This window comes from Anarrhichthys ocellatus, unplaced genomic scaffold (assembly GCF_004355925.1).
Source record: "Anarrhichthys ocellatus isolate YVR2014 unplaced genomic scaffold, GSC_Weel_1.0 scaffold7, whole genome shotgun sequence".
Lineage (NCBI taxonomy): Eukaryota > Metazoa > Chordata > Actinopteri > Perciformes > Anarhichadidae > Anarrhichthys > Anarrhichthys ocellatus.
Window position 1 is genome coordinate 2,897,429 of NW_022280037.1, and position 25,626 is coordinate 2,923,054.

General features: G+C 44.1%; 4 protein-coding genes across 8 annotated transcripts; 2 read left to right on the top strand and 2 right to left on the bottom strand.

Annotated features, from left to right (window-relative positions):
* Positions 1-426: 426 nt before the first annotated feature.
* On the bottom strand, positions 427-12,123 carry arel1 (apoptosis resistant E3 ubiquitin protein ligase 1). Of its 3 annotated transcripts, none has more exons than XM_031847613.1 (22): positions 12,057-12,123; positions 10,931-11,162; positions 10,293-10,461; positions 8,305-8,525; positions 7,751-7,822; positions 7,251-7,477; positions 6,864-7,101; positions 6,596-6,765; positions 6,238-6,418; positions 5,903-6,144; positions 5,672-5,749; positions 5,441-5,582; positions 5,236-5,357; positions 5,074-5,149; positions 4,839-4,948; positions 4,569-4,748; positions 4,174-4,299; positions 3,844-3,973; positions 3,674-3,732; positions 3,498-3,587; positions 3,226-3,401; positions 427-2,616 (listed from the first exon to the last, which is right to left on the bottom strand). In XM_031847613.1, the coding sequence occupies exons 2-22, from the start codon at positions 11,076-11,078 to the stop codon at positions 2,514-2,516; spliced, it is 3,060 nt and encodes a 1,019-aa protein (XP_031703473.1). In that variant the 5' UTR covers positions 11,079-11,162; positions 12,057-12,123; the 3' UTR covers positions 427-2,513. The 3 variants fall into 3 exon arrangements, with proteins under 3 accessions (XP_031703473.1, XP_031703474.1, XP_031703475.1); XM_031847614.1 differs by lacking the exon at positions 12,057-12,123 and adding an exon at positions 11,457-12,039; XM_031847615.1 differs by lacking the exons at positions 10,293-10,461; positions 10,931-11,162 and having other exon boundaries at positions 12,057-12,098.
* Positions 11,942-14,976, top strand: fcf1 (FCF1 rRNA-processing protein). The gene is made up of 8 exons (XM_031847619.1): positions 11,942-12,205; positions 12,727-12,791; positions 12,978-13,052; positions 13,139-13,287; positions 13,416-13,488; positions 13,587-13,674; positions 14,046-14,140; positions 14,283-14,976. The coding sequence occupies exons 1-8, from the start codon at positions 12,203-12,205 to the stop codon at positions 14,329-14,331; spliced, it is 597 nt and encodes a 198-aa protein (XP_031703479.1). The 5' UTR covers positions 11,942-12,202; the 3' UTR covers positions 14,332-14,976.
* A 57-nt stretch (positions 14,977-15,033) lies between these two features.
* Positions 15,034-20,306, top strand: vash1 (vasohibin 1). Of its 2 annotated transcripts, XM_031847618.1 has the most exons (8): positions 15,034-15,620; positions 15,730-16,034; positions 16,499-16,587; positions 16,969-17,025; positions 17,326-17,400; positions 17,585-17,966; positions 18,488-18,597; positions 18,784-20,306. In XM_031847618.1, exons 2-8 carry the CDS (start codon positions 15,813-15,815, stop codon positions 18,854-18,856), a joined length of 1,008 nt encoding a protein of 335 aa, XP_031703478.1. In that variant the 5' UTR covers positions 15,034-15,620; positions 15,730-15,812; the 3' UTR covers positions 18,857-20,306. The 2 variants fall into 2 exon arrangements, with proteins under 2 accessions (XP_031703478.1, XP_031703476.1); XM_031847616.1 differs by having other exon boundaries at positions 15,034-16,034.
* Positions 20,307-21,583: 1,277 nt separating this feature from the next.
* Positions 21,584-25,596, bottom strand: angel1 (angel homolog 1 (Drosophila)). 2 transcript variants are annotated; one of them, XM_031847696.1, is made up of 10 exons: positions 25,505-25,596; positions 24,135-24,968; positions 23,813-24,036; positions 23,619-23,688; positions 23,100-23,542; positions 22,823-22,958; positions 22,581-22,691; positions 22,464-22,497; positions 22,215-22,372; positions 21,584-22,125 (listed from the first exon to the last, which is right to left on the bottom strand). In XM_031847696.1, exons 1-10 carry the CDS (start codon positions 25,569-25,571, stop codon positions 21,968-21,970), a joined length of 2,235 nt encoding a protein of 744 aa, XP_031703556.1. In that variant the 5' UTR covers positions 25,572-25,596; the 3' UTR covers positions 21,584-21,967. The 2 variants fall into 2 exon arrangements, with proteins under 2 accessions (XP_031703556.1, XP_031703555.1); XM_031847695.1 differs by having other exon boundaries at positions 22,203-22,372.
* Positions 25,597-25,626: the final 30 nt, after the last annotated feature.

The window sequence follows — 25,626 nt, forward strand, 5'->3', positions numbered from 1 at the left end:
GGGGGGGGGGTCAGCTGAAGACGGGAAAGCTCCTCATCATTGTATCGTCAATGTATCCTCTGATAATGTCACGCGTAGAGCCACTGCCCCCTTGTGTCTGAAACACGCAGTCTGCTGGCCAAGAAATGAGGCGAAACCTAAACAAATGGAGTTTAGATGATGTCATATGAATTCATAGACAATATAAATAAAAATGCATCTCTCTTTTCATCAAAGATTTTGTCCCCTGTAAGAAAATAGTGCTACGAGTGATGAGTCGTTACAAGGCATACATGTTTTTAAACCTGGAGTAAAGGCAAAAACTTATGTTATGTTGAGCACACCTTTAGTCCACTCTCAAAGTACTGTTGGCAGGCTGTGTGGAATCACACTGTTCTTAACACAATCAAAAATATGATGCACAAAAAGTGAGATAAGGGATAAGAATTTACTCCATCAGTTTTTTTTTTTATTCCCATAAACAAAGGACCTGCAGTGCAGAGAATCTCAAACTTTCGCCAGCAGAGGCTTGTCATTTACAAAAAAAAAAAAAAGAAAGGAAAAGAGTATCTCGGCTTTAAAGTCAGAGGCAAATATTTCACAATATCTACATTGCTAAAGGTCACACTCGGGTCATCTAACCCAGAAACAGTCCAAACATAAAATGGAGAAGTATATGCTCATGAAAATCAAAACATTAATCAAGAACATAAAACTACAGGACAGAGCTCCTTCGTATTGGTTTATAATGGACGTATCTAATGGAACAGCGAGCGTGTAATGCTTAAACCACGTTTACTTCTAGTAAATATGATATTGGTACTGGAAACGCACCCTTCATGAAACATTTCTATCAGCACTTTTCCCACTGTTGTCAGTACATCGGGTCAACATTGCACAACCCAAACAAACACAAATCCACAGACCCTCTTATAAACCTCTCAACACTCTAAGAGGCCAGCTGCTAAAGCATCAAACATCGCGTCGACGCAAACAAATCCCAACCTGCTGCAACTACAGTCAACATGTGACGTCTTTGCCGTTCAGCAATAACGAAGTGAAATCTCTTTCTGGCCAAGTCGAGCGTTTACTGCCGACTGTGAGAATAATGTGACGAGACCGGACCCAGAGTGCCCTGTGGGGGATGTGGACATATTCAAATGTTCATAATACTATTGCGATGAATCATAACTTTTTCTTTTTTGCTTCTGAATCTAAACAATGCGTTCACCTAAACGCTCTACAAACCCTACGACTGGCAGCACACACACACTAGTACAAAATGGCTACTGAACATGTAAACTCTGGAACAGCAAAAAGAAATTGCTACACAATTATGAACAGCAACAAAAAGAGAGAAAACAACTCCGTTGGCTCAGGATATTGACAATACCAACAACATTAAAATGAATTTGTTTTACAGCAAAGAAGAACAAACGGGGACATAATGTCCACTGATATGATGCTTGGGTTTACTGAAGAGGTGGGATAATACGGATAAAGGTTACAGGACTGGAAGGAGGCAGCTATGCACAGACTGTGTAGGCTTTACCACTATGGGTTCAAGGAGGAAGGAAAAGGTGGCATAGGAGACACGGAGGGAAACCCATAGCAGGCTGAGGATACAGCATATATAACGACATGTTTGTTACATGTGGGCTCTCCCCAACATCCACAGTGACCCCTGCATGTACTAGTAGAAATGCTATAATAAAGCTTTTACTTAGTATTGCCGACTATGCTTCTCTCAGCTATGCAACGTCTCTGGATACAATCAGATGCAAAGGGCATGAATAAGGCAAGTTTAAAAAAAAAAAAAAACATAACAAAAACATTTACAACTCCAGACAAACATAGTTTCAACAATAAGTTTAAAACACGTATAAACAATAGAAATGACTCGGCTTCTTTTAAAACCCATTCCTTCTTAGAGAGAAAAACAAATAATGATATAAACCCATCAAACGTGCAACGATAAAGAAATCCCTTCTCCCTAAACGTCAAAGCAAAAAGGTAATAAGATGAAAACCTATGTATACACACTAGTATGTACAAGTATTGGAATAAAAGAGTGATATTATATATTTACAGACACACATCAGTCCCTGATCGATTAAGGCCAAAGTGCTGTAGCGGTCGACCACATCACATGTAGGCCGCTGTCGCACTTAAGTGTTCCTCAGTTTGCAAAATGCAAAAGAAGCAGTTATGAAGTAATACTCAAGGCCTTTGCTCTAGCATAACTTGTCTTTCAAACATATAAAACTAAGCAAACTTTAGCATTTAGAAACACAGCTAGTCTAAACTTTACCATTTTGCCAGAAGTTCCTGGTTTCCTTTTTTTTTTTTTTTTTTACAAAAGCGAGATATTTTATATACATACAGTAGCACTAGAGTTCATATGTAGAGTTCCAGTTTTCAGGACAGCCTTCTGGGACGTCCTGTAATGCCCCCTCGTCCTGAGAGAGTATCCATGGGGAGTCTGGGTGGTTCTCTGCATTGGAGTGGGCCGTGCTGCTCTCCTCCTGTACGAGTCAGAGCATGCCGAAGCCCTCGCTGCCCTCGCTGATGGCCAGCTTCAACAGCTTGTGCAGCTCCTCATAAGAGTCGTACGTAGGGATGCACAGCTGGTTAAAGCTAGACAGACAATTGGACAACAGAGGGTTGTTAATAAGCTAATGTTTAGATCCCAATAAAGCATTTATGTAACATTTCTAGATTACGCTCATTGTCACATATAATTGAAACATTTGAGGAACTAAACATTCAAAATGTGTTTTTCTTATTAATGAATCCAATGAAAAGACCAACAATAACTTTCTTGTAAGTATTTCCTAGCCTGAGGAGTGATTCCTCTGTGGCCAAAATCACCTTTTATTAAATTGTTCTTTGCCATTTTGACTTGATAATGATGTTAGAGAAACGTCAGGGGTTCACCAAACTCATTAGGACACATCATCTTGGAACCATGAATTTCGACGTGAATTTTTCAGCCAATCCATCAGTTATTCCACCATAAACATGAAAACGAGCTGGTGGGGCTGGATGAACAGTTGGTTCATACCAAAATCAGTATATTTCATCCTCTGGGGACCATAAATGACTTTAAAAAAAGACTTCCATCAAAGTAGTTGTCGTTGAGATCAGTCTGGATGGAAAACGCCATCGATTAACTGACTGACATTGCCGTCCCTGAAGCCTCAAGCCTCCTCCTTTGAGTGAATCTGCCGGTGTTGTCCTACTCACCACGTGTGTGCGGTAGGCAAGGTGCTGTGTGTGGGGGCAGCGATGATCTGGAAGGAGGGGCAGAGAGTGTTGAATCCCCCGGGGGGCAGCTGAGAGGAGCCCGTGGTGAACTGTAGCAGTCGCGCCAACTCCTCCTGGGTGAAGCTGGACACCACGGCCCAGAACCACTTCATCACCTGTTTCATAAAAAGAGAAAAGCAACGACGCTCAGACAATTTGATCGGTGGGCTGCTGTTGGTAGAAAACAGAGGGACGCAGTTCCCGTGACATACTTTCTCTCTGAAGTGCCACGATCCTCCGACGATCACGGCATGGGCCTTGAAGTCCTGCACGTTTATATCACCGGTGCCACACATCAACAGCTGAAGAGATTAAAAAAAGGAAAACAAACAATTACTCAGCAGTGGTTTAAAGATCAACCGGATTTTCCTATAATCATCACACATACCTCCAACTCATTCTCATCAAATATGGCTAGCAGGTTTTCTGGAACCACTTCGTTTAAACCTGCAATGGAACAGGAAATTACACTAATTACAAGCACATTACCGGAGATCTCACAATGAGAGGAATTGGCAAACGAAACGTGGCAGACTGCAGCTGTGCTAGTGTCCTCACCTTTCAGGAAGTGTTCCACCTCCTCTCTCACCTGGCTGGCTAGTCTGTACTGGGCCAGCAGGTTGAGATAATGCATCTTGTTTTCATTGTTAACAGCGATCTGAGATCCCCCTGATATTAGCTCCACCACCTGCGAGAGAACATGTGGCGCAGTAATATAAATGTCAAAGAGCAGACGTAAAAGAGCCAAACAACAAACTCCCGGTCTTGCCCGAAAGGTGCTTTGCCAAAAGAGCATTATGGTTTCTTTTGTTTGGTTTATTGCTCCTTTCTCCTGTGAAATTACATCAGGGTAAAACGGGGAGGTTCATTTCCAGAGTGTTGCCTCACCTTCTCCAGCTGTCCCGAATTGCTGTACTTCTCCTCGGCGAACACCAAATCCATTTCACTCACGTCATTGTTTAGGATGAAGCAGACTTTAGTTTTGTAGAACTCCTGGTCATCCGTCTCAAAGTACTGTGTGTGGAAAATAAAACGAGAACACAGGAAAATGGCATTTCATCATCTTGATGGAAGTATAAAAAGATGATTGGGTTGGCTTTCGTTCTCAAGCTTTGAAATCTTAAGAAGTTGGATTAACAGCAAAACACACGTCGGCTTGTTTTCCATGAAATAAATCATGCCAAAAAACAAATCAGGTTTATTGGCTTTGTGAGGAATGTTGAGAAGTTGATGAGACCGACCAGCTGACAACTTAAAGTAAACAATGAAACTGTGTTCCATACCTTGTAGTTCATCCTGAGGCCAATGATCTGGGCCAAGAAGGAACGCGTGAAGCGAGCTCGGACCAGCTGTTTGTAGGCCCCGCCCAGAGCCGACTCATACAGGCACTTCCCTACGACGCGACCCGCAAACTCGTACATCTTCAGACGCAGGTGGGTTGGCCGCTCAGCGTTTGGGTGCACCTGGAAAATGAAGTTGAAAGCACTCAGATTTTTTCTATACGGTAAGATAAGAGGTTTTGAATGTGGAAGACGGCACAAAGACTAACTCACCAGGCCCTGGTTGCTGTCGCTGAAGCGGGTGAACAGTTGGTTGGAGGTGTCAAAGAGGGTCTTACAGACCAGCTCAAACCACTCCCTGCGAGGGCCTCCCCAGTCCAGAGCTGCAGAGAAAGGTGCGTTTTAAGTGCTTGCTGTGACAGCAAAAATGTTAAATTTCTGAATTAGAACTCCTCGACTTAACGCACACTGTGAAGCCTCCTCAGCTATATTCACATGTGTTGTTTACCTTCCTCATCCTGAAACACAACCTCAAAGTTCTTACTCCAGTCTGACACAGAGAAGTTCTTCGTAGCCTTTAGGGACTGAGCGACAGACAAACGAGTGTCAAAATCATGGCGACTGTTATGATCACATGGCTGTTTTCACAGTGCAGTAAAGCAGCGCTCACCGAGTCCAGGATTGAGTGTCGGGTGATTTTTAGGCAGGTCTTGGTGCGAGGTCTCTTGGAGTGGATGTGCCTGAGTTCACGTTGAAAGAAGTTCACCTTGTCTTGGAACGTCTCAGAGCCACCTGTGGTCAACACTGTCAAATTACTGCCACGGTCTCCACAAAAAGACAGTATTTACCGAGTGCAGCTCAAGACTGAAACCAACCGATGTTCTTGTGCAGGAAGCGAATGAAGGTGGCAGCCATGATGTTCCTGTCTTTGCAGCTGAGCTCCACAGGAGGCTGTATCCCATCGTCCACCACTAGAGTTAGGTACTTGTGAACCGGGTCAGGACCGTGATAGGTGAACTGAAAGCAGAGCGCAAGATGACTGTGAGATTGCCAAATCACATCAAAGCGGCCTGTTCTCCTGGGCTTCTGACACAACGTCTGCTTACCTTCGTTCCCGGACACACTCGAAAGGTGAAAAGGCGCCATGGGATAATTTTCAGGTAGAACTCCTTCACGGATAGTTGCTGTTTGGCATAAAAGTCCAAGTCAGCATCCTCTTACATGAACGTGTGTTGAGTTCTCTCAAGTACAGCATGTCTTACTTCCTTACATTCACAAACTCAAAAGTTGAAGGAAGAGAAATCCTACTAATTGACGATTATACGTGGGCCACTTACCTTTGGCGATATGTAACAGTAGACCTTTTTTGGTTTCTTGACCTTCTCAAGTTGTCCCTCCACAGGAGAGTCGTGCTCGTCCTCCTCTTCTCCCATGGAGGGCCTCCTCTGGGGGGCCAGTAAAGAGGAGGCTGGCAACTGCCATGAAGAACTGTAGTTCCCATTGCTGTAAAGGTACGCCTCGAAGTAGATACTTATGCCTGGAGTGGACACATTCTTCTCCACACAGGTCTTCTCATTCTCTGTAATATGCAATGAAGAGTATTAGGCTATCAGGCTGCAGTACACTGCATTTTCGTGCCGTACTTTTCTTCTGCGTGTACAAGGCCGCTCACCACTGAGAACAATAATGTCAAATTCCCCGTTGCTGAGCGGCTGGTCCTTGTAGGAGATGCAGGCTCTGAAACAGCCAGTCTTCCTCAGAGTCAGTCTCAGCAGAACCTGGCACTGCTGCTTGTTGAGCTTCACCGACTTACTGTAGTACTCCTCCACACCGTCATCGTCCACCGTGCCCAGCTGTGAGAACAGGAAAAACTGAGATGAATCCCAGCTCAGAACCTGTTCTGCTACACTGTAAAGCTAGTGGACTGTGCAATTTGGGAGCAGAAGAAGAAATGCTGGCTTTTTATTTTTGTAGTCATAATCACACATTACAGCACACTGGATAATAGAAGCGGGGGTTTGTTCCCTTACAGAGTGCACATGGACACTGTAGTTGGCTTCGTCTGTGAGAGATGTGGAGTTACTGGTGGGGTTCGCGTACTCGTCTCTGGGCTCAATCTGCAAAGTGTGCTGCTGGCCATTTGTTAGCACCAGGGTGGAGAAATGGTAGGCTATCTTGGTTTTGGATGGGACAACTGTACCTGAGGTGGATAAAAGAACAGAAGATGACTATCAGCAACACAAACTTGTCAAATCAATAATCGCATGCAGCGAAATAAGAGTTGGGTGTAAAACACACCTGGCTGAAATATCTTGTAATAAGGGCTGTAGGCCACATTGAGGCCGCCGAGCTTGACAGCAACCTCGTAGCGTCCGGCCTTGCGCACAGTGAAGGCCACTTTCACTACATTGGACTCTGGTTCTTGCAGAACCTCCTGTGTAACAGGGATGTCCAGAGCCAATTCGATGTGTGTGATGTTGACCCTCAGCCCCACAGGCCGGTGGGCCGGAAAAGGCTGGCCGTTCTTATAGAACAGCTGAGAAGACAGAAGCACAAAAGAGACCACAAGAAGTCAATTTCACACTTCTTAATATAGTTTTGCCGACCAAATATTCAGTCGATTAGACTAGAAACAGGAGGTATGGTACATCTTTAGGCTTCGGCACATTAGGAGTCAAGTATCACCTGGACACTGAAGCTCATGGTCTGCCCCACTTCCTGTGGTTCCTTCCAATCCCAAGACACCTTGCAGGAACGTGGGTCAAGGTAGTTTCCCCGGACATAGTCGTAGATGCTGCGGTCGCCTCGTCGCCCTGGATCTTCATTCTGCAGGAAGCTGACAACTCGCGCTGCAAGCTCACAGAGGAACTTGATGGTGAAGACAAACGCTATGATGGAAACAGTAATTCCACCTGTCGCAAGAAGGGAAGGAGGAGGCAAGTTGTTTGCAAATAAATGCAAGGTATTGATCTGCTTTTGAAATAAGTTGATTCATCACAAAGAAACAGAGCAAAGTTCAAAGTTTGACTCAGGTTTAAGGCTATACAAATACTACAAAGCAATTATTAAAACCGGTTGCACTGCCTCACGGTGCTTGCAGAAACAGAAAGATTGAGTTATGTGCCAGCAATGCCAGGACCAGCCATGTCAGACCAAAACCCTCAAACAGCTCACACAGGACTCACCAATCACGTAAAACATGAGGTCCCTTATCAAGAAGCACAGCGCCACAGTACAGCCAAATAGGAGAGCTCCCGCTGAAAAGACAATGGGACATTGTACTGATGAATAAAGAGAATTAAGACAATACACACTTCCTGGTCTGAGCCTGCTAGTTACATTGTTATGGTTTTACTTTCTTTGCTTCTTTAGATATTGTTTAAACCCCAGGATCACTATATTAAATGTAAAGTGACAAAACAAATGGTTTTATACAACCCAACATTCATCCTCAATGTGAAGGAATGTCATGTTTTTGTGAGAGAAAAAGACAGAAAAACAATCTGCTGTTGGGCTGTACACAGAGATGAAGCAACGCTGAACTTCTCCATTACAACACTTGAGCTACGATAAACTGATAAGCAACTCTTGTAGTAACAACACTTGGCAAAACTTACCAACGGTACAATCCATCTTACGTTTACATCTCGTCTCAAAATGCCTTTTAATAACCTGCCGCTGTGGAAAAGCAGCCCCAAACTGAAAGCGGTCTTAAGGCAGAAAATGATCAGGATCTCACCAACTGTCCACTTCTCATTCAGACGCCTCACAGCGAGGCTGTGCACCAGCCGGATCTCGTAGTCCTGGTCGCGACTCCCCCTGGAGTTCTGGAGGATCTTGATGCCCGTGGACAACTTGATGTAGTCCTCGTAGTAGTATCCCCAGCCAGCTAGAGACAGCTGCAGCTGACTGTCGAAGTGAGCCAGATCATCCAGATTCATACAACGCAACTTCTTCAGTCTGCAGTGGAAAACAAAAGTGAAATTATATGAAGCAGATCATTGACGGGAATGGTAGCAATGCTCAATTACTTTATAAGTACAGCCTACATAAATACAACCCGAACACGACTGTTAACTCCGCGCCTAGAAGACTGCTGACTGCACACAACAGGTTGTCCCACACACAAAACAAACTGTAGTTTTTGTGAGATTCTGTCCAAAAGTAACCTCAATGTTGTCAGTGAAACTCGTCAGTTAGGTCAACAGGGTGTAGCGAGACGGCGCGGCATGTTTCACAACCTCACAGCCTTCACACTGTGAGGTTTTATTACAGGGAAAGGACTAGATAAGCACAGCAGAGAAACATGATTAGTTTAGGAGATAAACGGTTGTAATTAGATTAGGAAACTTTATTAATCCCCAGTGGGGAAACTCATTTGCCACCCAAAAACTCATACAGACGACACAGTCCACAGTACACAACACAGTCCACAGTACACAACAGACAAAAACACATTACAAAGGATAAATAACACCAGACAATGCCATATAAAACATGATTGACATCAGAAAGATAAAAACCTCTAAAGGTGTTCATTAAAAAAAAATAAATAAATCGGACTGCTGCTGGAACGAAAGACCTTCTTATTCGTTCAGTAGAACACTGAGGCATCCTGAGTCTCTCACCAAATGAGCTTCGGAGTCCATGGAAGACACCGTGTAGTGGATGGCCTTCAAACAAGACAATTGTTTTTAACTTGGCCCTTGTTTGCTTTTCAACAGTGATTTCTAGTGAGCCTGGGGTAAGGCCAATCACTGAGCCAGCCTTTCTGATCATCTTATTGATCCTGTTTTTATCATCCGCAGTGATGCCGCCCCCCCAGCAGAGCACAGCGTAATCATTAAAACTCAAACATAATCTTGCAACATTTCATTTTAAAACACGTTTTCTACCCACATTCTATTTACCAGCATGCTGCTGCGTCCAGTTTGCTTATCTACACTGTTTGCGATTGATTACTGTGATAATGAAAAGAGATATTCAAGTATATAATTCTATCATCTTATATATAATTACACTATTTGTCTGAGAAGTAACGAGAGGCTTGTGTGAATCTGCAACCAATCCCCATTTAAGGTGTATTTTTAGGCAACAAACGATTGCGAAGATCCTCGTCTGTTCCTACACAGTTCGTCACTGAATGACTGAATGAAGATAATAATAATTGTGTTATCAATACAGGTTTAAAGTCCAATCGATCAAAGCAGCAATGGGAGGGAGTGATAGCGTGACGGACACGACCTTCAGAAATGTGACACAGTGTCCGTTTACGACGATCAAAAGTGTTTCCCTTAAATACATGATGATGTGATGTGACTGTGTGTTTGAGACACACGGGTCGACCTTGTTGACTGATGCAGCATTTCGATAACTACTCATCACTGCCTGTATCAACAGAGAGCACCCAAACGCACGTAGATAAACATCTGCATCGCTGCAAGGTCTCGCACAAATGGTCTCGGAAGAATACTTTTTACTGCAGTGACCCTCTGAAACACTGCAGCCTCCACAGCTCAGTGTCAGCAAACGCAGCCGGCCATGAATGGAGAGGCTGCCCTCAAGTGGACATATATGAATATAGCCTTGTGTTGACTGGCATAAAAGTTACCATATAACCAGTTCGAGGCATTTAGGAAAAACTAAAAAAGACATTTATGGCATGCCACAAGAAATTGTCTCCGGAAAAGAAAAGCATGTTTGAGTGAAGCTCTTTCTATTGCTTACGTATGGTAATAGTGCCCCAGGTTCTTGGAGCAGAGCCACTCCTGGAAGGCAAAGTCTCGGAGCAGCTGGATGTGGGCCTTCGCAATCTCCCTCCAGCGCTGCTGTTCCTTCACCACCTCTTCCAGACGGCTCAGTACACTCAGACTCAGTTCCTCCAGTGTCTGTACATCTGGATGACACATGGACAGCACATCAAAATCCCCCGATCACATGCAGGCCAACAAATCAGCCTCAGTAATGCCCCAGCACAGGCTTTAAAAACTGATGAAAGTCTATTATAGCAAACATTTAAGCCCGGGCTGGTTGTCCGTGCATGCCACATGCATCTCATAAGCTTTGAAAAGGGATAAAACCAAAAACTGACCAGGGTCAAACTAATAAGCAACACAATCTTCTTGCATTAAACAAGTTTAAGTCCAGTTAGACATTAAACTTGTACTTGGTATTTCTGCAAAAGCTCTGGAAGGTACTGGATGAGCTCGTGGTTAGAGAAACCATCTGAACCAGAAAGTGTTAAGTCAAGACCTATCTCGCAGAAGTGTCAGCTGCTTACTTCACCGAGGATCAGACTACCAACCAGGCTTCTACGCTGTGATGGCCACGTGCATCTCAAGTGAGGGTGACTGGGAGACACTGACCTTCGAATAGGTGCCTGTATTGAGAGAGGCTATGTCCTTGGAGCCATTCCTCAATCTGACTCTCTTTTCCCTTCTTCCAGCGCACTTCCCAGAAGAAGATCCACAACACTGAGCAGAAGAGGAAGGTCAGGAAGAAGCGGCGGTCCATCAGACCATCTTTCAGCCTTCACTGAGACCCTCAGCGCTCAAAGAAAAACTGCCACTCACCAGGGAGGGGGGCAAGTCGAGTTTCCTACAATTGGAGAGAAACTGCTTAGGCTGAAAACAGCCAGACCAAAATAAAATAACAAAGAGTTTAAATTTAAACAAATGCATTTAAAAAGAGGAAAATGTGTCAAACAATGCTAATGGCACATTAGCACGCCTAGGAGGAGCTGCACAATAAACTGCTCTGTCAAGAAAACATGAATATTTAAGTGTCAGCTTGGGTGAAGTGGTGGCTGATGGGAGAATAACAGTACATGTAATCAACAGCACTGAAATATGCATGAACAACTTGGCTAAAGAACGGTCATAAAACTCTCACCAGCCTCTGTTTGGCCCGAAGTATCAAAGAAGCCCGGTCAGATAAAGTGTAATTAATTAACTTAATCCAATCCAACAACAACAGTCCAGGTGATGGTGCTGAATGAACTGTCTATACGTGGTAGCTCAGGTGGCAAAACGGTTCAAAATGTCATCCACCGTTATAAACAACCACAAAGCTAATTGAATAAGCTACCAAAAGGTCAGCTTTAGGTAACTTTACCGGACAGTTGCTTGAATGACGTTTTGAGAAACCACAGAACACCGGGTGCGGAACATAGACCGGCTAACTGCAATATCCTAAATCCTCTGTGGTCTATTGTCACCTGGATCGCTGAGTAAAGCTGGAGGCTAATGTTAACAACTGTTAGCATCGTGCCGACAAACTGCTACAGTAGCATGAACTGGCGAACCACAGCACAATGCTAGCAGCTAGCCAACAATGTCACCGGAATTTCAGGAAGCTTGTCGCCAACCCGCGGCGGTTAAGATGCACGTCACAACGCGTTCACAGGACACCGCTTTAAATTACACAGCAACACAAACCAGAATTGCAAGCATACAAGTATAGTTGATATATTCTATTAAACACTGCAGCTACCTTCGTCTGTTGGGCATTAGCTTAGCAGCCGGAAAATGCGCAGAAAACGTGTCGAGTTTTGATTACGTCACCCGTAATCGCGTCTCTACAGTACACGAGGGGAAAAGAAGCTAAATCCACTCAGACCTGTGATTAAAATATAAACCATGGTATGTAATCTCTAACTGCGTTACACCACGACTGCCTTGATGATTGACATCCCTTATATGCTATTTTGTATAATATTCATTTGGCGTTGAAGCTTTTTAGCAGGCAAGCCGCTGAGCTAATTTAGCTAGCCTAGCGTCTTAATTTACCTAACGTTACACTTACAACATGAGCTACTGAAAGGAATCCTTTATTCGTTTACATATAGAATATAGATTTATCAATCCAACATTAATAGAGTATGGCATTGCTCTCCTTAAAAGGTTGGAACCGTGAATGTAGCCCGAGTTAGCTTCGTAGTGTTTGTTTTGTAACTACTGGTAGTTGGTGTTAACTGTATGTGTCGACTTCCTATCTAAAGGAAAGCTTCAATAATGTTTTGTTTAGTTTTTTAATGATGAAACGTTAGGCTTTGAGAGATGCTAGTTGGTGTTTTGTATAATCATCGGAGCTTGTGTTTCACCAGTGCTGCTATAAAGTGTTGGTCGTAATCAGTTTCTGTGTTTTACCTTGTTCATTCTAGGGCAAGCAGAAAACAAAGAAGTTTGCTGCCATGAAGAGAATGATCAGTCTGAAAGATAACAGACTGTGAGTTTTCACAATTGCTCTCTGTTTTCTATCATGAGTCAGTTAAACTGTCTTATTCGTAAGCTTTGTTCATCTGATAAATCCTGCTTAAGTTTCTCATACAAATTATACAAAACATGAATAGTTACAGTATGCGGGGATCTTTAAAGTCTTTGCCAGCACTATAACTCCTTGTTTGCTTTGTAGAAAAGAGAAAGACCGAGCTAAAGGAAAAGAGAAGAAGAAGAAGAAAGATCCCTCAGAGCTGAAGCAGAGAGAAGTGTAAGTTTGCAACACAAACGTTTCATTAAGATGATGAAGAACTTGAGGTGGATGGCTCTTTGATTTCTTTTCTATTTTTCTTGCAGGACAAAGTACCCATCATGCCTGTTCTTCCAGTACAATACTCAGCTTGGTCCACCGTACCACATTCTAGTAGACACCAATTTCATCAACTTCTCCATCAAGGCCAAACTGGACATTGTTCAGTCTATGATGGACTGCCTGTATGCAAAATGTAAGGACTGCTGTCAATATTAATGATGATTATAACCATTTTCTCAGTTTAATTATTGCAGTGTATATATATAAGAGTCATGGTAATTCACAATTTCATTTTTTTTCCTGCAATTTTATCCAATCCAGGTATCCCATGTATCACAGACTGTGTGATGGCTGAGATCGAAAAGCTCGGGATGAAGTACAGAGTCGCACTCAGGTACAAGCTGCTGAATATAAAGCTGCACTTAGGGATATGAACTTATAAATTCACAAGTGACCCTATAATTACATATTTTGCTTGTTTTGTATATGCAGGATAGCCAAGGATCCGAGGTTTGAAAGGTTGCCGTGCACACACAAGGGGACATATGCCGATGACTGTTTAGTCCAACGGGTGACACAGGTAATATGCTTCACTGGTCAGTTGTTGTTGTATGATTATTAACAATTAACGTATCCTGTAGGTGTACGACAATGCAGCCACACTGCTCCTGCCTCTACCTTGAACTCACACACCAGCTTATGTCAGTTATTTTCAATACCGTCGATAAACAAATGTACACCGTGTGATACATGGTGAACGCCACAATATGTTAAGTTATGGTCTTTTTTCACAGCAGACATTTTGGCTTGCCATAGCAGAAGAAGCACAGGTGTAATTGATCATATTTAAAACAAGTCGTTATGTAATTATAGTGGGTAAATGTATGTCATGTTGCGCTTTGTAGTTTTGGTGCTTAAGTTTATATCAATGACATAAATGTATATCCACAGCACAAGTGTTACATCCTGGCCACTGTGGACAGAGATCTGAAGAGAAGAATCAGGAAGATCCCCGGCGTACCCATCATGTACATCTCAAACCACAGGTAACACAAGTTCAACGTTTGCTTTGAATATGTGGCAGCTTTTATCTGTGTGCTTTTCTTTTTTTGTTGCATAAAATGTTTATTTTTCATTAAAAACACAGCTATACTGATTGTTTCTGTTTATTTGTTTTTTTTCATACAGGTACAATATTGAGCGGATGCCTGATGACTATGGTGCTCCAAGGCTTTAACATTTCTACAACTGAGCTGGACCTGTAAATAGACAAAGTTTCCTGTTTTAATATGACTTTCCTTTGATGTCCATCCAAAACAGTGTGAGCTTTGATTTGGTGAGGATGGGCTGTGTTTGATCTAACAGCACATTACTTGTTGTGTTTTTCTTTATGAAACTTTTTGTTGCAAAAATAAATCAATTGTTGCAATGTCCATGTGCAGTGTGTTTTTCCCAACACACCAAATAGTAGAGGCATGTTTGTTATATGAGCAAAGATGCTAACTTACTATGAGAAAGATTCACAAGCAATTTCAGGTTCCTATGTTTACTCAGTTTCTTCTGTCTTAATGAATTTGTTCTGAGGTCTTTTATTTGATTACAGAAGATATGTATTTTTCTTTTTCCTACAATGCTATTTATTGAGATGTACAAAGGAAGGACAAGGAGGAGGTAATGGAAATATTACACAACTATTGACAGTTTAATTACAATTAAAGACTTTGACATGACCAGAGCATGCTGGATTGCAGGATGTATATTTTTTTATTATCTTTTTATAGTTTTTATTTCACTTTTAAGAAATATTACATTTACTTAAATTCACCAAACACTGTCACTGTTGCGTTTGCACTGCCAACAGCCAAAAAGCACTTGGAACGTGAATAAACGACAAGCGGATCTCAGATTAACACTTTACGGGGGAGCACATGAATGCAGCATTTGTCACGGCTGAGATCATCCGCTAAGGCACGGAGCATGCGCAGTGGACGCGAGTCTGGGAGTGTCTGAGCGGCTCGCTGGAAGTGAATCCAACCCGCAGTTACTGAACCCAGGAGCATCTGCATGAACAATGAACCGGGGAACAGCGGCTGACAGAAGGCAATGATTCGGTGCAACGGAGATGAAGTGGACGTCTGAGGAGTGTCGAGGTGGAGGGATCGTCCAACGGAACAGATTTAGCTGGATATGTGGGGTGTGGATGACCTCTAACGGTACAGGGAATTAGTCATTTCTAATACTTTGTTGTCTGCAGACTCAAGCCTCCTACAGGCTGCGATAGCGTTACATTGGCGGGCTTCTGTTTGCTTATTGTTGAACTTTCACAGTATCGTCATTAAAACAGGCGACACGCATAAAGGCTAAATTAATGCTGTCTTCATTTATTGTATTGACATGAATATGTGATTATTGAATGGCCTCCGGTCCTCTAGGTTTTACCAAAGAGCTGAATAGTTCAAGCAAAGTCATTCTTTATTCAAAAAAGGATTATTTTTTTCTACTTCACCGGGGAAATCAACTACAGGGGTGAGTTTTCATTACAGTAGATCACCCTTAGACTTTTTTTATTTTTTATAATTGAGGCACAAGCTGCTTGATGTCATGAGCTGGCCATCTGTTGTGGAAACCTATTTAGACCTGCAAGCAGATTAACCAGTGAAAGAGTTCAGGGCATCAGTCCGGACTGTTTCTGTGCCTCGGCTTCCTGGTGGAGGAGGGATGCTGAGGCCCGCCGCGGGCCCAGTGGAGCAGAGAGATGAGGAGCAGGAGGACGAAGGCGAAGAGGAGTTGAAGGATGGAGGGGTGCCCTTCTATGTGAACAGAGGAGGCCTCCCGGTGGACGAGGAGACTTGGGAGAGGATGTGGCGCCACGTGGCTCGAATACAACCCAATGGAGAAGCTTTGGGGAAGGAGATCCGGGGGACCACTGACCATCCCAAGGTAAAGTGTTTAAGGTGTTCGATGTGTGAAGTTGCAGCTGGTTGTACATGACGGGGAGCACCTGGGTGCACTTAACTCTGCAGGTGAAGCATGCACGTGGTGGAGAAACAACATACACCTGTGTTGAGGGAAAACGTTGAGTCACAGTGTTACTGTGCAGTCCCACGTGACCGCACGCCACTCAATCAATTTTCAAACCCTTTTTTTCATGGCAGTAGTAAAATACAATGCATGTTTTGTCTATTCTGCCCTGCACAGTGCATTTGCACGCCGCGGATGTTTTAGACACAGAAGAACAATACTTTTCATTCATTTGTCATGAGAGAAGTTAAAGAGCAATAAGAACGCTCTTTACCGTTAGTTAGCCGAATGGAGAAAAGCACCGTGGTCGCATAGGACAACACTCTCCAGCTGCAATGAATGTTGGGCTTGTGATGCAGTTGTTTGGATGCTCTGTCCCACAGATTCCAATGCCGAGTGTGCCTGTATACCAACCTACCACCACTATCCCCCAGCGCCTTGAAGCCATACAGAAATACATCAGGGAATTGCAGTATCCTTTGACTAAGTTGGTACAACTGGCTGGTTAGTACCACAGGAATGATTAAATGTGTTTGAAAAGACATATTTTAATCATATATACTGTATACTCAAATGGATGTACATAGTGTGCAAACTAAATTGCATTAATCCGACTGACCCTCTGTTTTGCCACACTGATGAATTTGGGCCGAACATAAGAAAGTAGGCCACTGTTGGATACTTTATTCTATATTAAGCTTGACTGCCAGTCGGAGACACAATTCATCCATAATTAACCAACAACCTTTGTATATCACAAAGCACTATGAGTGGTTTTCTACTCTCCCCATCCAAAGTATCCACCCATAGCACCTTGCTCTGTTATGTTGTGACCTTAACTGTATCTTCACAGGTACAATCACACTGGAACACAGTTTTTTGAAATTAAGAAGAGCCGGCCTCTTACTGCGTAAGCATATTTTTGTCTTTTATCCAAGACTGGTCACCAGTTCATGGCAGCAGTCACAGGGTGATTTTGCCATTGATATGGTTCCGCCTGTGCTAATGCCTGATGCATGTGGATCAGCTGTATCGCCCCAAGGCTTTGTGGGTAGAAACTAAAGTCAAGCAGCAGGCAGCGGGACACAATTTTCCAGACCTCGCTTTATTAGATTAGCTGTGCAAATTTTTCTTCAGTAACAGTGTGTGCATGTAATTTGCAGTGCACTCAGGAGTGTATTGCGTCACAGAAAACCATTGTTCTGCACAGGTTGATGGACATCGCTAAAGAGATGACGCGGGAGGCTCTGCCAATCAAATGCCTGGAGGCGGTGATCCTGGGGATGTATCTTTACTTCAGCAGGTCATGTTGCATGCCACTGTATACGCTCTGATATCTACTGATTGTACTGTATCTGTGTTTTACCATGTGCTTTGACCAGACATGGTTTGTTGACGGGGCGTGACTTACTGTATGTTGTCTTTCCAAAAAACCTTTTTTCCATTTCCTTGACCCACCTCCGGTACAGTTACCTGACCAACAACATGCCTGGTGTGGAGCGCTTCCCCCTCAGCTTTCAGTCTCACTTCTCAGGGAACCACTTCCACCACATCGTGCTGGGAGTGCACAGTGGGGGGCGCTTCGGTGCGCTGGGCATCAGCCGGAGGGACGACCTCATGTTCAAGCCCGTGGAGTTCCGGAGCCTGATGGACTTGGTGCAAGACTTCGACGGAGCGTACAGGGGCTATTGGCACACCCTGCGCAAGGTCCGGATCGGCCAGTACGTGTCCCACGACCCCCACAGCGTGGAGCAGATTGACTGGAAACATTCCATACTGGACGTAGACAAGCTGACCAAGGAGGAGCTACGCAAGGAGCTGGAGAGACACACTCGAGACATGAGGCTGAAGGTAGGGGACACCTGTAGTGGACTTGTCATAAGCATTGTGAAAGTCTCATTTTCTTGTACAAGCTGGAGGAGCTCCTGCAGGACTAGAGACTATGATGATAAATATAGTTTGTCCTCAGCATAAAGGGCTGTCCCTCCTTAACCGCTTATTAGATTCCTGTTGACGTGCGGCCTCTTCATACACCGTGACACAGAGTTGACCCGGCTATTTGAGGAGCGATTTCTCTCAAACGACGCTCTCTCATCGCAGCTCGCGCCGACGTGATGAAGGCAGCCTTGATGCTGAGCTCTGTGTACAATAAAACTAATGCGATGGCTCGACTCCGCTCTGCTGGGCTTCACGCACGGCCGGCCGAGTCCATCAAACGGCTGATCTTTTTTAAAAGCGAGCGCTCTGCACAATCGCATTAACGATAAAGACCGATTTCAGCCGTGTGCAGCGAAGACATGAGCACAGCTGATTCACCTTGCATGGTGGAGCTTTAGAGTCATTCTGATGAAGGTGTTCTTGTGTGTCTGCAGATAGGAAAGCCCGCACCACCCTCTCCCACCAAAGACAGGAGAAACAGCATGGGTTCCCCCCTCAGAGGACCGAGCAGCCCCATACGCAGGGTCAGCCGCGTTGAGAGACGGTATGCTTGATCATTTGTTCTACATAACTTGGCTCTTCACTGAAAATACAGGCACTATAGCCGTTAATGTGAAATGTTTGGACACAAGATTTCTCGCGCAAAGGAGAAGCAGTTTATGAATTAGTGACAGCTCCCTTCTATGAATAAAACTCAATGTGTCACATATTTGTGTCTGTTCTGTTGCAGTCCCTCCGGAGAGAAGAAGGTTTTGGAGCAGAAATCGGCCGCAGACATGAATGGATACCAGATTCGAGTCTGAAGAACTTTAGCGTGCTTGTAAAGGTTACAAGGCACCAACACACTTTGTTACACAGGGGCCACTGGTTTACTCCGAGGCTCAAGTCGTCGTACACACTGTCCTATTCACGGGACGCAATGTTGAATAGGTCACCAGCAACTTTCCCTCTCCAAAAACAGATGGCTTATTCAGCGTCCCTCCATCCACGCTGTTAAGAGGCTTCTTCTGGAGCGGTGACAGCGCGTAGTAATTGGTGCTGGCAACGTTCCCAAATTATAGAAAGGGAACAAAAGTGCAGCACATTGTAAACACATTGTTTTAAATAACAGAGCAGAGTTTTAAGAACTTAACTTAAAATATCTACCACTCTACCACTCAAGTGTAAACGTGCTGCTGGACATATCGTAGCTTTCCGTGGTGTTGTGTTCAACAAAAACCTTTCTGCAATCTGTATCGTCGTACTGTAAGCGTACAAATACATGTCATGTCGTTTTAAATCCACGTAGGCTCTGCTGGGCAGCAATTGCTTGTGTAGTGACTAGTTTGCAAACCACTACCCTCGTGCCTTGTATGAAAAGTCAAAGAGAAGAAACAGACTTTTTTTTTTATATCCACCCCATTATTCTCACCGTCTTAACTCAACACAAAGCTGCTCTTCCAAAATGCTGAAGGCGAATGAAAGCGAATTGTGTGAGATTTTATTATCTAATGTCCAAATGCTAGCACATTTAGCATGCTATTGACCTTATAAAGACTGAATATGGGATTGAACACACAATATACAAAAGTATGTTTGAGAGTGTTTAAGTCATCTGTAGCGTGATAATAGGAGAAACAGGAGTTATGAATATAAAAACCTTGTCAAGGTGACTCACAGCAGCGCAGCTGACTGATGACGAGTGACGAGAAGTCGATGTATAACTGCTTTATATATACATTGTTTCTAACTTTTATTTGTAGCAACTTTTATCTGGTATTTCTCTCGACTTCGGTGGTGTGACTTCCATTTAGGCTACGGTGTAAAGAAGTTGGTTTACAGCACTTTTATCTGCATTTTGTATTTGTTTTTATTGTAAATTTGGTCATTTTATACTTCCTTCAGTGTTGGCGATCACCAGTAGACCAATATTTACCACACAGTTGGGAATATGTTGCCACAGCCAACATTCTTATGTGTACAGTAGGTGTTGTCGGATTTTCATTTTAGTGCTACACAATCATTTTGTACCAAAACACTGTTCATTTATAGGATCACATTAAAGGGTCACAAGGATTGTGACAAACACATTTTTGTTTTCTGATTACATTTTGTGATAATAGTTGTGTTTTTGTAACAAATTCATTCGTTTTTTAAGCAGCCGTGGTCTGACAAATGCAGTGATTAATCAGTAAGTATGCTGTAATTAGTTTTCAGGCAGGCTGGGTGGGTGTCAGACGGGGAATGGTGCCAGTTTATTGCTGACCAATAGCTCAAACTGAGCACAGAGTGTCCTCAGTTGCTTTTGGCACCAAGGCAAATGATGAGGAGAGCAGACTCTGGGGGGGGGGAATCACTTAACACTTCCTGTTCAGTTTATACAAAGGAAACTTAACGCCAACAATTCCATAAAAGGGAAGCATAAGCTTCAGTGTGCAGCAGAACACCGACTTAAAACACTTGAGTCAGAACAAGTGGGGCAGTGTGTTCACCATCTAGATCTCAGAACATCTTTCAAAATATGTAAACAAAAGTAGGTCTTTTGTCATCGTTTGCCATTATCATTTCATCCGTTATATTGTTGATGTGCTGCCAGCATGTGCTTCTGCATTCCTATCAAGTAATCGCTGTAGTATGCTGGCAGCATGTGTGCTCATGTTCAGGGATCCTGCTGTTTAATGAAATACCCGAGTGGATGGATGCAAGTCCACCTCACACAGCAATTAGCTAAGAAGCCCTAATGGCAGCTACAGTGAATGAAACCCAGTTAGCAAGGAGCCACTTTAATGTGCAGGCCGATGATGTAACTCACAAAGGGCTGTATGTGAGGGGAAATACTGTCATGTTACAATGCTCCTCTGTAAAACCACCATCACGTGGAAGGGGAGAGATATCTGTAAAAGAGCTACTTAAGCATTTGTTAATATTGTGGCTAAGATAAACAACCCCCCCCTTCCAGTGGATTCCAGATGTCAAACACCTTGTCCACCAGTGTTTGTAAGATGTAGAAACAGAAGGCAGGATGACCTACTGACCTCCTTTGTTTACTTTGATGCATTTGACGCCACGGGGGGGAAGAAAGACACACCCAATCTGACTCCTCTGTACATTAAAGTTTTTAACTGTCCATGGATGATTGTATTACGGCATATGGCAAATATATTTGCATTGACAAGAATGAGAGGGGCGGGTGAAAGACATCCTACTGATGGTAATCACCTCTGCAGACATTTCATAGCCCACACTTACACAAAGCTCTCTTACCGAGCCCCATCATGCATGAACACTCGACTTTCTAAATGAATTATTCATTCACGCATCAGCCAGACATCTTCTCCCTGAACAACCGACGACCTAAGTGTAGTAGGGTGGGAGGGGCAGAGCGGACATTCAGGTCACTATCTCAGCACCAGACCAGGCGGGATACACAGGGAGGATTTAATGCTGCTGCTGCATTATAACTCTGGGAAAGAGCTATGCATGTCTGGAGGCAGACTCATTTCTGTAATGTGTTGAAGAGCAACAAAAAAAATCACTAAGGAGCCACAAGATAATGGAAAATATTTATTTTTACCATCCGAAAAAAATACAACTGACTCAATCACAAATCTAACTCGCTCTCTGAAAATTAGGTTTAAAATAAATTAAAAAGCGAAAGAGCAGCTGAGCAGGTCAGTGCATTATCTCTTTATGTCGTTTATCTGAGGAGAACCATGTGGAACAAGACTGATTGTTGGCATCCATTATTTTTTTCTGGTCCTTTTTGAACAAACTTCCATTCAGTTAGGAAGCTATGAGCCTTTGGTGCAAGGAGTGAGCCAGACGTTATGGTATTAATAATGACAAAAACACAAACAAAAATAGCAAAACAGAGCAACTCCTGAACCATTTCAACAGAAACATGCCCATCCTCTGACATCACCCCGTCTTTCCCATCATGCAGCATTCAGGTCCAGCTGGAACTTGGCCAAAAGACTGAGATGGTCGGAGGGGAACATGTGATTGGGCAGGCCCCTCATTGACCATAAGACATCCTCCGATAGGAGGGAGAGAGAACCAATCAGCTTCAGACCCGCACTCACAAAGTCACCAGCTGAGAAAAAAAGAAGAACAATAATAAGTTATCTACAGTAGAGCTGAAACGCCGTCTTTTGTGTCATGTCCTCATACCGCTTTGATTACAGGTTAAGTTGCGTCTCGGGGTGTAGAAGATGTAGTCCACAGTAGCTCCGCCTTCAGAGTGCAGCGTCGTGACTTCTGGATTGCCAAAGCTCGGAAGAATGTGTTTGTAGACGGACTCCAGGTCTAACCGATGCCTGATGGTGTGGTTGAACCTGTAACTAAAATCACATCACAATTCCACCTAACTGAGCCTTCACTCTCCCTTTTTTTACATCTTCTTGTTTTGCACATCACACAAGGTAAGCTCACCTTTCATCATACGGTTGACTTCCCCTTGAAGCATCTGTGCATTAAAAGAAAGACTCCGATATTCAAACCATTACGGTAAAAAGCGACGTTGTGGTTTTTGGTACTGTAAGCCTGTACCTGGTGTGTCGTCTGTCACTCCTGGGATCAGCTCTAAGTCCAGAGGACGGACGCATGCCGCTGGACAGAAGCGCAGCTGCTGCATGAAGTCGTGGCTGTACTGATATTTTCCTACACAAGAAGAAATACAGGACAGGAAGTGAGGTGAGTGGAGATGAAACACAAAAGACTGAAACTCATTCCATGGATCAAGATTACAAAAACTACAATAGGTACAAAACACCACAGCTTCAAACAATGACCTGATTTCTGACTCTTCAACATGTCGTTAGCTGTTGTGTACTGACAGTGGTCAGTGATTCCCAGCGAGCTGGGCCACAGGGGGGCATACAGTCTGTGACAATGGCTGTTTTGTGACTGGTCCTCTCGACCGGATATCTGTTGGTGAACACATACAGGTTTAAAGAGGGAAATCCTGCAAGCATCATGGATAAAAAAATAATAATAAAAAAAAAAAACCTGAAACAAACTGATTTACTGATAACTGAACAGTTATTCTTTGCAGTGTTTAAGTCTCACCATCCATGCTGGTAGACCCTGGATGTAGAGCTCGCCGGTGGTGATCAGCTGGTAAAGAGACATTTGGGCGACAGCGTTAAAGTCCCCGCACAATATAAGGTTACAGTCTTCGCCATTGGCCTTACAGGATTTGACGACGCGGTCGATTTCTGCCAGCATTATGGCGAACTGAGCCAGCTTCACATCACCCCTCCTGGGGTTGAAGAGCAGGTGGGTGTTGGCCACACACAGGGGGAGGCCCTTCGCCTTGACCTCTGACCCCTTGATGACCATTGGCCGAAGCAACAAAACAATGCCCACGTTGTGCCGGTCCAGCAGCCCTACGTCAGGCCTGAAGAACTCCAGCGCGGTGACCGAGACTTCAGAGAAGCAACCGCTACGGTAGCACGTAGCACAGCCGTCCGTCTTGGTCCCCGTACGCCGCTTGAACACGCAGGTGTAGCCTGGAGCGACAACATGGAAGATACAATACATGTAATCCAACATGGCTGTTACACTGTGTTTTCACTGATGACTTACCCATATGAGACAGGACCGGGTGCAGTAGTTCATTGTAGTGGTCCTCCTGAACTTCTTGGAGACACAGAATCTAAACCCCGGAGAAAAACACAAAACTCATCAGTGGACACATGAGCATTACAATTAAAAATGTATCTAGTCTGTATTTATGAATGAAACAGAAAATGCACAGCATCAGCTGGCACTCGACGCACATCTGGTTCCCATTTCTGTATTTCCTCTAGGAGCAGGCTGCAGCGGTAGCTCCAGTCGAGCACCTCCAGGGGGCAGTGTGTGTACAGCTCCTGGTTGGCCTCTAGTAGGTCCTGAGCGAGGATGTTGTAAGACATCACAGTGAAGTCCATGGAGGCCTTGGTGAACGGCAAGGGCTCTGCTGCAGTGGCGCTCTCATCCATCTCCTCCCATACTCTCCACATCACTAGGTGGAAAACAAGCAGATACACACAAGTCTGTGCAAATAAACAGCTGGATGTTTAACCAATGGTGTTCCGGTAGCGGGAGATATCGGAGTCTCACCTTCAAATGGAACGGTCAGCTCTATTGGCGGGTAATAGCTCGCGACAGGAAATTGCCACAGTGGACAGTGCACCTCTTTGGCCAGGCCAGGTCCTGCAGGAAAGTGCCAGCTAGTTTGTGTATCATGCTGCCCGCTGGGTTTAAGATGGCTATGAGTGTTGGAGAGAAGGCAGGAAAATGACAGCTCAGAGCCGCTTTCCCCACCATGCGCTTCATCAGCAGTCGGAGCCCAATATTCATCCCAGCACTCGGTTACTCCAGCTGCACTTTTAGCCGGAGTCGCTTTACTGCTTTGCTCAGCTGGAGTTACTGACTCTTCCAAGCTTAGCATCTTTATTTTTTCCTGCACTGGACTGGTGGTTTCTTCCGTGCTGTCCTCCTTTTGCAGGCAATCTAATTGTGCCCCAATATTTTTTTCTGGACTGATGAAAAAAGTTGGAACAATAATTCCATCCTCTGTATTTTGCATCATCTGGAGCACCTCATGGTGAATAGTTATTTCCCCAACTTTTTGCTCAGGAGCTTCCACTTGGTCCTGCTGCAGTCCACTTCTTGTCCCTGCTTCTGTAGATTTCACCTCAGTCATCGCTGACACGGCCCCGTTCTCTGTTTCTTCATGCAGGACGGCCACGAGCTGTTCTTTGGACCTCGTATCATCTTCCTTTTCTGGGCCTCTGGGTTCCTTCATCCCTCTCTCCGTCTCACTGCTTGGGCTGAGCCCCTGGTCCAGCAGGGCTTTCTGAAACTCGGTGACCCTTCTGGTTGTGACAGCACCACCATCCCACACTGCCTTGCCATTAACCTGTGCAGGAGGAAGACCCGTCTTCGAGGCCTCTAGAAGACAAGGTTAGTGTCAGAAAACACTGATGCATTCATACTGAGCTGAAACACACCGAGCTCTTTAGCTTTGTGTCATTTCATTTTGTCAAGATATGAAAAACACTATCAAATGCGACAAATAAATCTATTTTACTGAACCAAAACTACACAGCAAAACAGTCACACGTGGGGGCGTTGTGACGTCATGAGGGACGCCAGTGCAAGCTTCAAAAAACAGGTGCAAGCCAACAAGTTTCCACAAGTCAAAGTTAAATCAATGGCAATAAGATAATATGCATTACGTTTCCGTTTTCTCAAAGGAGGAACTAGTAGCTCACACTAGGGAACCAGTACAAAAGTGTCAGTTTAAGTTTCAGTGATCAAACTAACGCTCGCGCCAACAAATGTCGAGACAAACTGCACGGTCAGCAGCGAACTAAACTTACCGTTAGCAACTGTTAGCTCCCAAAAGCTACTCAACAGAAATACATGTCGTGACACTGTCATTTTAAAACATGAACCCTTGCACGACAACGTACTGCAAGACTTACCGGAGTGTCGACCAGCCACGTACCGTGACAGTGGGTAGAGCGCATAATACAACAGGCTGGCAATCATGTTTCTGCAGTGATATTAGCGCATGCGCGTTCTGAAGTTGGTAGTGGCGAGAGAA